This window comes from Stegodyphus dumicola, chromosome 9 (assembly GCF_044657685.1).
Source record: "Stegodyphus dumicola isolate Sdum_Otavi_A_Nest chromosome 9, ASM4465768v1".
NCBI classification, from domain to species: Eukaryota; Metazoa; Arthropoda; class Arachnida; order Araneae; family Eresidae; genus Stegodyphus; species Stegodyphus dumicola.
The window spans coordinates 8979739-8996220 of NC_140776.1; the positions used below are offsets into that span (position 1 = coordinate 8979739).

Below are 16482 nucleotides of genomic sequence, written 5' to 3' on the forward strand. Positions count from 1 at the left end.
GAAAGTTATTTTAATGTGATATTGTAAAAGATAAATTTCATCAGCATTGAATTTTTCTTTTACAATGAGAGACAGCATCCCAAACTTCGCTCCCCCCCCCAATCTTAATATCAGATGTTAAAACACACTCTGATCCTCCAATAATCTTACCTTAACCCGTTCAGTACGGGCTTGTCATATGTGCATCAGCACCGAACATTACCTCAGGCCCGGGTGTGTCATAATTGAATCGCCATTTAATTCACTCTATGGCCGAGCATACCACATTTGACTTTTTAGATAGAACATTTAATTAGTATTTTTTGTTGCCACTAGATGTAGTTGTATGTCTGTTATGGGGAAATATATCGAAAGTTAAAAATGTGTACCTTCATTCCTATGCGGTATCTGAACGTAGAAGAATATACACAAATGCTAATTTGTTAGTGTTGAGTAACGTGATGGCTCTTACTGCATCATTTCATATAAACAAATGAACATGTTCTCGATGCTCTAGAATACTTTTTAATTTAATTAATTTTTTTTAATCCCTGTATAGTGGAGTAGATGTTCTATCATTAGATACTTTTTTATTACTCTTAGATTTTTCCGGCATTGAGACTAATATTTTGTATGGCTTAGCGAAAAATTTTTTTAATGTTCTATTGCTGGTGTTCCATTTTTTTAATGGCAAAACGAAAGCGCTATCTGACCATAGAAGGTACACAAATGCTAAATGAGTCAAATTTGCTGATATTCTATTCCTGTGACATTTGCAACGTTGGACTTTGCATACACCCATGTTTCAAAGAATATCATATACTGTCTCTTTTTTGAATTATTGCTTCCTTTTCGTTGTTTTCACATTGAATTTTTATGAAAGACAGGTTTAATATTTTTAAAATTTTAACTATGTGTTGTGTCAAATAAAATCTGCGATTGTTTGGATATTTTTCCATATACATTTAATTGTGGGATAAAAGAAAAATTGTATTATTCTAGAATGAGTATTTTATGAAATTTTTAAGGAAAATATAACAATAAAGGTTTAAAATTAATTCTGACAACTACCTGAATGTTCTTCTCATAGTGTACTAAAAATTGGAACAATTGGATGACAAATTTAATTTATACGAATTTTTTTTAAAAGTCAGGCTCAGCAGCACGAATTGCCCATCCAAACAAGACAACGTATGCGGTTAATGCGCCATCCCAAGAGAATGCTTCGGTAACAGAGGTGTCCATTGAGAACGAGTCAAGAACTTCTTAAAACTTATCTAACAGTCATCTGAATACAAAAAAGCAGTCCCTCCCAAATGTTTCATGAATTCAAAGATTGCCATCTGAAGCTGTGTTATAACTCTGATGTATCTGGATAAGTCCAGATCCTAACAGACTGCAGTTTCTGTGAAAGATAAATCCTTTTAGCATTACTACTTCAGCAGCCTATGCTTAGCATTTTTCAACTTTTTCTTGCATCCAATTTTTTCATAAACAAAACTTACTTAATGATATTAAAAAAAAGCATTTGGTACTTTTCCATAAGACCACTGCAAATTTTGATAAATTGTACTTTTGACAGATACCTGCTTGGTTATGCCATTTTACAATAATTCAGAATGCTTTTATACTTACAATTTTTTTATTATAGTCCTTTAAAATTGAAAAAATTTACATGACAGAATAAAAATCTTCAAATATTTGTAGAAGTTGGACAGGAAGATTACTTTCCAGAATATGGTTATTATAGTCCTAGACTTCCAAGAATTAGATATTGCATTTCTCTTGCACAGACTTGGGAGCACAAAAAAGGGGATCAAGAAGTGCTTAAAATTATATCAAGATATTTATTATAATCTAATAACCTAAACAAGGATAATTTTAAGATTGGTAATCTTTTACTCAGAACTTCCAGAAAAAAAAAAAAAAAAAAAGGCAACTTTTCCCCCTCCCTCCAAAACTGCTGAAGACAAATTTTCCTTACACCTAATTTTCATATACTTGAAAACTTGCTAAAACCATATAAAATAGCACAGCATACATTAAAAATTGGATAACACTGCAGGGTTTTGGTTTGGTTTATTTGATTATGGGCAAGCACATAAGGGCTATCTGCCTAAGGACTTGAATGGAAACAAGCCCATATTCATCCTTACACGTAGGAAAATCCTGAAAATGGCCATACAGCCAGTTTATTCACCTGAAAATGAACTCACTACGAGAGAATCTTACTGTATCATGAGCGAATTTTTTAAAAATTTCCTTTAAATAAAGTATCCATATTTGTGCTGCATTTTAGAATTATTGGCAATGACAATTCCTATTGGAAATAATACGGGGAAAGAAGTCACAAGATAAAACACACAACCAGGAACTTTCCAGAGTTCAGAAACCTTACTTTATAAAAAGGTTAGAATGTTGTTAATACAGTCAAAAGTCGTTAATTCGGACACGAATAATCCGGACCTCAAAGCTACAAACTTTCTGCGCATATTGCAATGACGCATGCGCGTAAGCCTTTACCACTGCGAATTTGCGTGTGCGCGTGCGCAAAATATGTTTACGAATGCGCGTTTAATGTATAACGGACGGGATAAGCTAAGCTAAAATTATCTAATTATCTATTTCAGTTAATGTTGCAGATTGCCTTGTTCCTTAATCTTCGAATTGGATCCGGATTATTATTTTTTGCAGACTGTTAGAGCAATTTTATAAAAGTAAGCTTGAACTTTCGATTATGTCAAATAGAATTTCCGATATTAGTAAATATAAAAGCGAAAGTATCTTTCGGAGTCCATTAAACAAAAAGTGGAATTGCTGCAAAAAAATGGATAAAGGCATATCCTTTGTTTATCTAAACTTTAACATTTGTTTATCTAAACTTTGTTTATCTTTAATGCTGCGGCGGGTGCAATGAATTGGAAGTTGATCTGTCAGCACTATCCTTATCTTAAGGGCAGATGTTTTTATTTTATTTGGCTTATAATTGCTTACTCAATGTAGTATTTCATCTCGATGTACTCCATCTTTGATATGATTTAAATCAAATGCCTCGTCATTATAATTCGTTTCGGATAGTGAAGAAAGTAACAGAGGTTATTGAAAATGAAAAAATTTCGATTGACAAATTAGTCGGTATTCTCGACACAGCAATTATAGAACTTGAACAGCAGAACTTTGTAACTGAACAAGAAATTATGTCTGTTTATAGAATTAAAGAGAATGTATTATCAAATAAAAAATGAAGCAACTTAAGCAACTTACATTGAAAGAAATGTTTAATAAAGTAAACAAATAAATATTAAGCTTTTTTTTGTAAATTTTGATACCCTTTAGATCATAATTGTTCTTTATTTCGTAAATTACGGTTTCATATTTTTAATTTTATAATTTCTGCATCGAGCAAATAGAGAGCAATAAAGGAGATCATGAGCAAATATAGATTGACAGAAATTCAGACCCCAGAAGATATTGATGAACACATAAAGCAAGCCACGAGGCTAGTCCAAGAAGCCTATGAGAAAACCAGACGTGACAAAAATGCGAGTACCCTCAAGAAGATACACTCCATGGTGGTCTCCAGAAATAGGCCAGATGAGAAAATTAGTACGAGCTCTTCGGAAAAGATTTCAGAAGGCACCCTCTGAAGATAGACCATACTATAGACATAAATATAGGATCTATGCAGCGAGATACAAAAAGATGCTATACAAAGAAAAGCGAAAGTACTGGAACGACTATTGGGAAAGTGTGACAACTAACACTCCCTTCGGAACATATTTTGAGATGATAAAGAATAAGAGAATGGAACCGCTTCAAATAAGCACGATTGAAAAAGAAGATGGCATGATGACCAAGACAATAGAAGAAGCAATTGAAGTTATTATTAAACATCACTTTCCTGGAGACAATGAGAATGACAATGACGTAATTCACGCTCAAATCAGAAGCGACTCAAAGATCCCCCCTGACACAACAGATGACCTCCCTTTCACAAAGGAGGAAATCAAGAGAACAGTGGAAGGTGTGAAAAAGAAGAAGGCCCCAGGGTTGGACCATTTAACAATCAATGCAGTCGAAGAATTAAGAATCACAAATGAAGAAAGCTTCGGCAAATTAATGAATAGCTGCCTAGAGTACGGATACTTTCCAGACTCCTGGAAAAACGCGGAACTAGTGCTCTTTCCAAAGGATGAGAAAGACAAAAGAAAACCAAATGCTTACAGACCGATATGTTTGCTCTCTGCCTGGGGTAAAGGTGCTGGACAAGTTGGTCACGCAGAGGTTAACATACCACCTAGAAAAGAGCAAACTACTCAACGATAAACAGTTCGGATTCCGGAAAGGAAAGACTACGGTAGATGCAGTAGATCATCTACAACACACGATTCACAGAAATAGGCAAGAGAACCAACACACTTGTGTCATCTCACTGGATGTCACCTCGGCGTTCAACCAGTTGTGGTGGCCAGGTCTAAAAAAGAGATTGAAAGAGCTTAGATGCCCCAGGAACATCTACAATCTGATCGATAGTTACCTTACGAACAGGAAGGTTACGTATAACAGAGATGGTCTAAACATTACTAAGGAATACTTTAAAGAAGCGCCGCAAGGATCTAACATCGGTCCCATACTATAGATAACAATGGCTGACTCCGCCCTTCAGATAGATTTCGAAGATGCCGCTACCGTTCAAGCATACGCAGACGATTTTATCATTGTTATCAAAGGAGGCAATCGTACAATCATTGAAAAAAAGGCAGCTCTCTAACGGAATGGAGCAAAAGAAATAAAGTTTAGCGTGGAAAAAACGCAGATGATACTATTCCCAAAGGGTACAAAAATAGAATCAAACCCGCCAAGAATCAAGTGGAATAACATCCCACTAAGATGGCAAGACACATTACAGTACCTGGGCTTCCTGCTGGACAAGAAACTAACTTGGGTTCCTCCATCTGACGGAACTAAGAAACAAAACAAATATAATCATAAACAGCATTAATAGAACAATGAATGAGAAATGGAATCTCAAAGGAAAACTCATGAAAGATCTATACCTCAGGGCAGTAAAAAGAATGCTTCTTTATGACAGCCCTGTGTGAATGACGAACACAGTCAGAGTCCAAATGAAACTAGCCCAGATACAGAGGATAGCATTACTGAAAATTACGTCAGCATTCACAACAACATCAACAGCAGCCTTGCAAATCCTTGCAGGCGTCTTGCCGCTTGACCTGAAAGCGCAAAGGGAGGAGATGATATACCGTCTGCTACACTATAAAGAAGACACCTCTTATGAGGGTACTATAGTATTCCAGTATGATGCAATAGAAAGGTTAAGTGATGATGCACTACTCCATCCAGCTACTCACAGAAAGATTCCTTGGTCTAAGGCTCTGCCTACAGGACAAGGACTTGAAATATTTACAGATGGCTCACATATTAACAACCACGTAGGAGCCGCCTTCGTGGCGTTCTACCAAGGCCAAGAAATCCACAAAGAAGGATTCAGACTTTCCAACGACGCTATAGTGTATCAAGCCAAGTCACAAGCCCACAAAAAGGCAGCCCTATGGGCAGGCACACAAGCATCAGACCAGATAAGCTTCTTCACAGACAACATGAGTGTGCTTCAAGCGCTCAATAAAAGAGGGAAAGTGGCAGAACATGCCGCCACACTAAAAGAAATTTTCAACTCGTTAGATCACAAGATTCTCCTCAGTTGGGTCCGAGGACACACAGGGCTCCAAGGAAACGAGCAGGCGGACGTACATGCCAAAGCGGCTGCTTCCAAGCCAGACATACACGTAGCAGTACCGCTATCCACAGAGGTAGCAAAAAGATTCATAACCAAGTACCTAATTGACGCATAGCAAGATAGATGGAATGAAAAAGAGAAAGGACGTCACACGTACAGATTCTTTCCAAAGGTTAGCACTAGGCGTCTCCGCTCAAATTTCTTCCTGGTCCAGGCTTTGACAGGACACGGCAAGTTTCCGGCCTACTTTAAACGATTTCTGAATCGCAATGTCAGATGCGCCTGCGGCACCCGAGGCCATCAAGCAGACGCCCTTCACTACATCCACGATTGCAGGCTGTTTGAAGACATAAGATCTCGTCACTTTCCGGCCAATTTTAAAGATCATCCACTAGTCTCCTTTGCTACAGACTTCTACATGGTGAAAGGAGTAATTAACATCACTTGGTGAGTTAAATACAAAACAGGATATCTTCCTAGAAGAATAATATAAACAGGTCTGCGCACCTGACACCGATCATGACATGTATATATTGTAAATAGTCACCGTCCAAAAGGACATTATGTAACCTCTTTTCTTCAAATCTCGATGTTGTAATGTAATATGTTATTGTATTGTATGTTAACTAATAAAGGACGCAAAGTCTACCACAAGCAGTAAATAGGCAGATTTCTGCCTAGATTACTAACGCAATGATCGACCACAAGCAGTAAATAGGCAGATTTCTGCCTAGTTTACTAGCACAACGATCGGAATGATTTCAAGCCCGGTAGTGCCTTCTTAATGAAATGGCAGAGCCGGTTAGTGTCACAAAACACTAGTTAATCATCTGTGGTAGCCTACCTGTTTCACACACTGCTAATGTTCTTGCTAAACTAACATATTCCTGGAATATTTCTTGCTACCGTTGTTCATGAAAACTCAAGATCATTCACCACCTTACAGACAAAGGTCTCACTTTTCAAACCCTTACAATCTGCAATGTATGGTAATAATAACTCATGCACCCTATCTATGGCTACCAAACCTACTATGACTTAAAATTCATTCTGTTATTCAACTACAATCAGTTCTAAAGCAGAGATGATGATTAAGCTGAAACAGAGAGAGCATTATTCTAAAGCAGAGGGAGATGACATTTTAAATGGTTAAGTTACCATCTGAAATTTTATAGAGTCAGAATAATTCCCTAAACAGATTACAGAAATTTGCATTAAATACAGCTAAACATTAAAATTTTTTATATTCAAAAATAATGATCACCTACTTTTAGATGATCATATTATGCACATATTTCATATTATTACACAAAAACTGTTTTGTATTAAATAAACAAATTTCTATTTTTAGTATTATGCTTTAAATAAACATTTATGCATTCATGTATACTTATGTATTTATTAATTACTGAATATTTATAGTAACAAAATTTATTCTAATAAAAATATGTGTATATAAATTAGAAAGTACCTTTCTACTTCTTTAACAGAAAGCATTTTCATATTTTTCCTTTTTTTATATTCCTTTCCTGAATTTTCATCTTTATTTTCCTTCACATATTCTTCATAATGTTTCTTTGCGTTACGTAAATGGCGATAACGTTCAAATAAAATTCTGTAGGAAGGAGCAGGTGCAAGATAAAAATTTATGGCACTTTTTGCAGCACGTATATAATCCTAAATAATAAATACAAACATTTACATATTTAGGATTCATTTACAATACAAGAGATTAACAGCAAGAGATTTCAAACAAAACATTTATGTATTTATAAATAAAAATGACTCACCCATGCATAAATACAATTTTTTTAAACAGAAAAAACATGAATTTTTAACTTCACTGTTATTTAATTAGCTTTTATGTTAATTAAATGTAAAAATAAATAAAATTTGAAAAGAAAAAATAATTTTCAAAATCAGATAATAATTCAACTAGCATAACACTATTTTTAATCAATGTTTATTAACAGAAATGGACTGAATTAAAAATCTGTATACCCCCATGAAAAGCTGGACCTCATATAGAACATTTAAGTATTTCAAACGTTCCAGATGACGACAAGTGGCAAAAAGATAAGGGCTCCAAACTGAAAGCAATTGGTCTACATTTGTTAAATGATGCTTGAGTGATGATAACTGGACATTCTTCAATACAGGCATGAATAATGCTTCAATGAATACATCTGGATCACATTTCTAATGAATAATATAAGTTAATATTAGAATTCATGTGAAACACTTTCAATTACATACTTAACATTAATTTTATTTCCATATAAATGTTATCTGCATAATTTTACTGAATTTTAGTGCACAATAAAAAAATACAATTCAGATAAAAATGCAACAGCCCCATGGGAACTTATTTGTATCAACAGCTTAAATGCAATCAGAAAAACTACTGAAAAAATTATCAAACATTTAATGGACATGGATGGAAGCATATTTTATTCAAGCTGTAAGAGAGTTTGATAAAAAAAGGAGAACTTAAATCCTAACTTCTAATGAGCATAAGATGCAGAAAACCTAGTTACTCATAATATAAAAAGTATAATATTTTTTAAGAATCTAATGGTCAGAATGATTTTGTTACACAGCACAAATCATACTTGTTTATATTTAACAAGAAACAGATATGAATTTTGATATTATCCCACATTTTTTAATGAAATTAAAAACCAAATAATTCTACACTGAAGTATATAATCTAAGAATTATAATAATGATACAAGTATTTTTTATTAATTATAATAATGCTACAAGTATCCCCATTTATCAATTAAGTATTTTATACACATATTTTACAATATATCAATCAAATACATTAAAATATCTAATGCAGACCACAACTTCCTTGTATGGCCTATTAAATTATACACATTTTTCATTGAATTTCTTTGAAACTTATTTCCTTGAATTTCATTAGAGATATATTTCTAATGGAATAAATTCAGTTCTAACTGCATGGCAAGGCAAAAATACATAAAAACTCAGTCTTCATTAAAAATTTTAAAATATGGAAAAACCTAAAACACCAAATGAAGTTATTACCAGTTAAACAATTTTTACAAAAATTACACAGCTGACCTTTTGGTTCCAGTAGGCAAAAAGATACTGATGCTGGTGCAAAACCCAACTTAATTCCCTCTTCCACCAAGAGTTTCAAATGTAACAAATGGTGATCTCATTAGACTTAACTACTTGCGCTACGACTAAACTTCACAGTTGCGGTGCCGTGCTCTACAATATAACAAGCGGTAAAGTGTCTCATTTACATCGCTCCACGTCTGCGAGTGAAATCTAGAGCTGTAACTCGAGGAATAATCTCGTTGTTAGGTGACGTGTGCACCACGTTATTTTCATTTTTGCGTGTGGTTTGAGACAAAAGCGTGTGTGGCACGTCTTTTTAGCGCAAGTGGTTAACAACACTTAGCTTTTAAATTGTTGATAATTCTACAACTATTGCATGCAGATTAATTAAAGGCATAAGAACTTCAATCAGAAAATAAGAAAACATAATTCAACCACTTTTAAAGCAGAAAATGTACAATTTACCAACATAAAAGAACAAAACTGGACTCACTGAACTGGGTTACAGAGTGGCAATATATGTTTGGTACAGACAATTGCAACAAAAAAGAGAGGTAACCAATTGCATGTTATAGCATGCCTATATACAAAATTTCAATATTCTATGGCTACCTGTTTTTGACATTTTGAGTTATACTTACAGTTATACATATATACAGATGTCATAAAAAAATCTCTTCTGAATCCATTTAAAATTCATTTTGTAATCTATTTTGGAAAAAAAAGTCTTACTCGGTCCATATGTACAGCTGTGACACAACAAAGGGAGTAAAAAGGTAATATTTAAATTAACAAGAAAAATCTATTTTTTGAACTGTTCAGTTTGTTAACTAACCTGTGCAGCATATATTTCTAGATGCAATTTACAACATATAAGCAGAACAATCACAAACTTGCTTATGGCATACTATTGAAAAAAAAATCTGATGTCTACACCATGACTTCCTTGTATGGAATTTATGTATATTTTATTTAATGCATATTTTATTTAATATGCATCCTGCATTTCATTTAAACTTATTTCCTAGAATTTCATTAGAGATATTTCTCTTTCAATTAATTCAGTTCTCACTTCACGGCAAGGCAAAAATATATAAAACCTCAAAACAAGTAATTTGACCAGCAGACAAGAAGACATATTTTTTCGGTGCACAAAACTGAAAGTTTACTTTTGGTCCCACTCGGCAAAAAGACACCGAAAGTGCAAAAACTGAATTCACTATTCTGCCAAGTTTAAAATGCAAACAAATATGGCTACTATGGTACACAATATTAGGCTTAGCCACACTTAAACAATGTTTCAATTGTTGATAATTCTACAACTGTTGCAAGCCAGATTAACTAAAGGCATAAAAACCTTAACTGGAAGATAAGAACAACATTATTCAGTCATTTTTAAATCAAAAACAAAATGCACAATTTAGAACCATATAAGAATAAAAACTGAACTCGCAGAGCCGAGTAACAGAGTGTATATATATACACTGCTGATACTGCTGAAAAATAAACGAAGCATTGTTGAGAAAGAGATCTCTGATGGAAGGTAGAAGTTTTGGTTCTAGAATAGTGTCAATGTATTTTCTGGCATTCAGTGTCCCATCGATGACATGAAGGTGACCAATACCATCTGCTGACATGCATGACCAAATCATAACACTAACTGGGTTCTTCACAGTTGCTTGAATGCAGTCAGGATGTAGCTCTTCTCCTATTCTACGTCTTACATATTTTCGCCCATCTCTACCGAATAACGATATCCTAGTTTCATCACTCCATATAACTTGTAACCACTGATCATCTGTCCAATTAATGTGTTCCTTTGCCCACTGTAGTCTTTTTTTTTTTTTTTTTTTTTTGTTGTTGTTGTTGCTGAAAATTAAGATAAGGCTTTTTTCGTGGAATTCTACCTCTCAGTCCAACATCTGTTAATCTTCTTCTGACTGTTCTTGAACTGACAGAAACACCAGCATCATTCAGATCATTTCTGATGGCCGCTGATGACATTTTTCTATCTTTTAGTCTTTTTATTCTTCTGTCATCAATAGATGTGGTGCATCTTTTTCGGCCTTTTCCTTATTTGTTTTTTATTGAATTTGTCTCCTGATATCGTAAACAAAACTTTCGGACTGCAGATGTAGTCACTGAACCACCCACCTGTCTTGCAATTTCAGCATAGGAAAGACCACTTTCTCGTAACATAATAATATTACATCTCTTTCTAAGTGTCCAATCTACTCTTTTATTTGATGTCATTGCTTCTTGACTAAATATTAAAAATTGTTACAAAAATTCCTACTTGTAATTGCAGTGTATAAGAAACAGGTCCTCCTTCTACAGAACAAAGCAAAATAATGAATTGTTTCAAGTGTAAACATGATGTCAGCTTCTACTGGCAGTTACTAACATTTGATTGGTTCTCAGAACAAGAACAGTGATTGGCCAGGAAAGCTAGACATTACAAACCACTTCATAACTGTTTTTTATTTATATTAATGTACACATAACTTTTTTTGTATTGCAAGTAATTGAATTTTGTGTTTGTATTGAATTCAGTAATATATTCTCTTTAAAATGATATATACAAGTTTGCATTTTGAGAAATGTAACATTTTCTATAAGCATACAAAGTTCAAAAACATAAAAATTTCCAAAAGTGTCCACAATTTTGGCCACCTCTGTATATATATAATAAAAACACAAGGAAAAGCCGAAGCAGTGTCGATGCATGCTTAGTAGATCCATATTGAACAAAAATTTTGATTGTGTAGTATGCTAATAATGTTAACTTGGTAATATCTAAAGAACTTGGAGGCAGTTTTAATTCCATTTTTATTTGAAATTGATATTTGTAGCCACAATCACTTGGCACTCTAGTCGTGCCTTTCCAAAGAAGATTTACATTTTTGAAATTGTTGAGATAGAAAGAAAGCCAGCGAAATTACATCTTAGCAGAGTACAGAGCAAAGCTGAAGTGTGTAGTTATGCAAGCTGTAAGCACACGAAGATAAAAGTTTTGGTTTGCAATTTGGTGACTGGTCAAGAGGCATCTGTATTAAGGGTTACGTAAGATCGCATGATTAATTTAAATGACGCAGTTTAGACTTAAGTGCTATTTTTAGGACAGATAGATGAAGTTCTCAAATGAAATAGAAAATAAAAGAGGTTATAGTGAGTTAAATTTAGAAGTTTGCTCTTCATATTTTTTATCTTACATATATATACACACACACACACACTTTTGGTGCAGCCGATTGCAACCAAAAAGGAAGTTGCACAACTAAAGGTTATAACAGTAGCATATACAAAATTAACATTCCGAGACTACTCATTTTTGAGTTATGCAATATACATACATACGTACATAAATCATGTATCATGAAAAAATCTCTTCTGAATCCATTTAATTTTTTTTGGGGGGGGGGCAACCCATTTTGAAGAAAAGAGTCATTTATTCTGTCTTTATGTACAGATGTCACGCAAAAACTTCATTAAATTGCATTTGACAGCGGAAAAATGGATATGTTCATTGAAATATGACACCCAAAAATTTTCACAATGACAATAGTTCCTTTACTTCATACAAGGAAGTAATATATGTCTAAAGAAATGGCTTTATACCAAATTTTTTAAGCAAAGCTGTTTAAACTATTCTTGGGAAAAATTTTGTAAATTTCATTCAGAATCTATTCATAAATTAGAAAGGTGATTACAGGTCATATCCAGGGTGAATGTTTAGTGTATGCAGCTGTAACTACTTGGATATTGTGAACCGATTAGAGTACTGAGAATTACTTATGAAATAATAAATGAATATAATACATAAATATACTACTCTTTCATATTACTATCAATAATGTTTTATTTTAAAGCACCAAATATATAATATTTTTCTTAAAACATACATTAGTAACACACTTTTATTGGATAACTATCTGAAATAGGTTTAGTGAAAACTGGCAGCACAAAAAGTAGTCAACAAAATTCATAATGCACATGTAAATGTTACCTTTTCCATAATGTATTCCAAAGCTTCATGTATTAAACCTTGTCTGTGATAAAAACGTACAGTGGAAAAGTGGGTTCCATAAGTATCCAAATAAAAAAGGCATTCTTTTTTAAAAGGATCATCAAGAGGAGAAATTTCATTTTTGAACTAAAAAATTAAATGCATTTCAATTTTGAAAATTTTTGTTTAATTACTAATATAATAAAATTAATACTTGGGAAATACACTAAACATATTAAAGACTTAAACACATTCAAAACAATAAACATACTGAACATAAATTTCAAACATATTAAACATACTTAAATCATACAATTAAGCAAAGCAACTTTGTGTCTGGTACCGATATTAACTAAGACTAAGGATTTTGAAGATGACAAATACAGGTTCCTCTTCATCATGTCACCGTGATGAAGAAAGATTGTTGACAACCTGTCATCCTCAAAATCGACAGGTAAAATCTATGGCAAACACAAGGTTATTGCTCTGCCTAATTGTATGTTTTTCTTTGGCATGTTTCTCCTTTGGCATGTTTGATATAGTTAAATATTAAAAAAATTAAAAGATGAAGAGGAAAAGATTTTGAAAAGAAAGATTTATGTACTTAATTTTTAACATTAATTTTTAGACTGTCAAATACTTTGAATGAAAATAAGACATATAATTCCAAAGTGGAATTAAAATAAATTAATAAAATGTTTTAAAATTAATATTTTAAAAGGCTTTTTAAAGTACATAAAAAAAACCTTCGAAATTCCTGTTATAGAACAGTGAAAAGAACTTATTTTATATCCTGAAGGTTTACAAATAGGTGAAAACAAAAAGTATTCTAAACATCAGCAAGTTATAGTTTGTTGCAATTTACATTTTAATTTAATGGTTTCAACACCTTTACCTACTCCTAGTTAACAGAAAAATTTCATACAGAATGGAAGGACATATTACAGAGCTACAGCATTAATGGTTGAGGAATGTGAAATAAATAAGTAAATGAGATTTTCCAAAGCACAATAAAATTTAATATATTCATTGCCATTCTACAAATAACATTAATAAATAGGCTTAAAGAAGTTTACATTTTGTTGTACAAGGAATGGTAAAAGGATACCTGGAAATATTAATACATTAATTTAAAGCTATACCAATAAATATACAAAAATTCAATGAAAATATAATAGTATTTAGTAAATGATTCGTTACTAGATTAAAACACGAAGAATCAAATTGATTTTTTTTTTGGGGGGGGGGTATTTGTATTAATGATAGAATACAGAAACAAATTGTTTAATCAATGATTAAAATGCTTTGGAAACTAGCGTATTCGGAAACCGTTTCATTCTAGAGCCATCGCAGAGCTGTGTTAGGCGTCCCGCACATGCGCACTAGTCTTTCTTATTCACTGACTTTCCATTGTCGCCACTTTGGTTGTTCTATGTTGTGTTTTCAGTTTGCTGTGCACATTCAAAATGTTTAAGACAATTAGTTCTCCCGCTGACTGTGAGATTTGTGCCGTGATTAAATTTTTGAATGCGAGGAATGTTAAAACGGCCGAAATTTATCGTCAAGTGACAGAAGTTTACGGTGAATACGCAATAAGTGATGGAATGGTGAGAAAGTGGGTAAGAATGTTTAATGCAGGACGAACAAATGTCCACACTGAGGCTTGGAGTGGTTGACTTTCTGTTGTTGATGATTTGGTAAGGAAAGTTGATGAAGCAATTCATAAGAACAGACGCTTCACGATGACAACTCTTTTAGAGGCATTTCCACAAATTTCATGTACTGTTTTGTTTCATATGTCATCGCTTTGGATCTGACGATGACACGAAAAATGCTATGGAGTCATGGTTATCGAAACTGGCGGGAAGTTTCTTTGACGATGGTATACAAAAACTGGTCACCCGCTATGACAAGTGTTTGATCATTGGCGGAAACTATGTTGAAAAATAGTTTAAGACATGCATTTTCATGTAAAAATAAAATTGGATTCTAAAAAGTTGTTTTACTTTCCCCCCCCCCCCAAAACGGTACTTAGTTTCCGAATAAGCCTCGTACATTTCATTTTTTTAATGTGCTCAGGTTAAAATTCATATTTATATCTATTGTCTAATTTTACAGTTACATAACCATGCTTGGAATAATTAAATATATACACAGATACAACTTTGTAATATAAACTGGGAAAATTAGTGCAAAATTTTAATATAAGTTACAAATTAACAGAATGATAAATACATTTAATTACCTGAGTTAAACCACTCTTTATGTTTTTCAGTGTTGAAAGCGAATTGAATATTGTAGCAGCCTATAAAAATATCCTTTTTAAAAAAAGTAATGCATGGAATGAAAAGATTTCAGAACATATACAACAAAATGAATGAAATGTTTAACTTTTTTCTTATTTTCTCAAACTCGTTATCAAAATATATTAAACTTGATGCATTATCTTTAATATATGTTTCTTATTTAAAGTTAAAAAGTTAAAATGCAAACAATATATAATTTTCTTTTTCTAAACTAAGCATGAAGTTTCATTCTTAGCATAAAGTTTATATGCTTAACATACAATACCATTTAATTATTCAAAAATTGAGCAAAATTATATCAATCTAAAACAATTTGTTAATTTTCACAAAAATCATTTTAGAATTACAAAAAATAAATGCTCAAAGATAATATAATCAAATTAGTATCACTTGATGCATACCAATACTTGAACTTTTATAGTACTTTTCTCTTAAAATATAAGAATTTTTATTGCATGCATATGAGTTCTTTTGAATTGAATGCACAAATCTGATGAAAAATGAACAAAATTTTTATTATCGCAACAAATAAAACAAAACGCTCCAATTTCCTCAGCTATTCGTGTAGTATTACAATATCCCACAGTTGTTATCTTTTAACTACTCAAACGTTCAACAGAACTTAATTCAAAACAGCTAGAGAAAGCTAATCCACAAATTCGCTACAGTCAACAAGAGCAGTTTTCTAAACAAACTCTTAAAACAACAGCTAACTGAATTGAGAGGTTTTCCTCCTTTTTATAAGCTTTTTAAATCACATGCAAGATTGTTCTAACAATTTCTCAAAATCAAAATGAGATATTTATTTATTAAATGTTAAATGCATGCGCTCTTGTATTTTTAATTTTCCGGCTTAGCTTTCTTTTAATATTCATCACGTGCTGCGCTGCACAGGGAATAAAACAATTTTATTCATAATTCTACTAACAATAGCTATTTAAATACCAATTCCGTAACACTGCCCTGGACTGCACGTCCCAGGCAGTGCAATCCCTGGACAGGAAGCCAAACTTACAACTAAGGCATAAATGCAATAATAAACACTGCATTACAATAACAAACAATATAAACAATAAATGCAATAACTAGATCAAATCAAATGCTATCAAATACAAGTCAAATCAAATACACATTTAGAAACAAAAAGGACCATGGCCTTACACTATTTACAATTACATACACTACATACTATAGCCATAGTAGTGAGCTAACCTGTCGTAATGAACGACTTTAGGTTTAGAGTTCGATGACTTACGGATCCGAACCACGACGTCATTCAGCCTGTTCAGGACTGTGTACGGATCATCCCAAGGTGACTGTAATTTAGGACCTAGTCCTTT

General features: G+C 32.8%; 1 protein-coding gene across 3 annotated transcripts in view; it reads right to left on the bottom strand.

Moving 5' to 3' along the window:
* The window catches only part of Sptz (zinc finger FYVE-type containing 26 spastizin), a 196858-nt gene that overhangs the window by 36776 nt on the left and 143600 nt on the right, over window positions 1-16482 (bottom strand). For all 3 annotated transcript variants that reach the window (XM_085823186.1, XM_085823187.1, XM_085823185.1), the window contains 4 exons: window positions 15082-15141; window positions 12837-12983; window positions 7739-7936; window positions 7209-7414 (listed from right to left, as the gene is read on the bottom strand). In XM_085823186.1, coding sequence (XP_085679312.1) covers window positions 7209-7414; window positions 7739-7936; window positions 12837-12983; window positions 15082-15141 — 611 coding nt within the window. The remainder of the gene's footprint in view (window positions 1-7208; window positions 7415-7738; window positions 7937-12836; window positions 12984-15081; window positions 15142-16482) is intronic.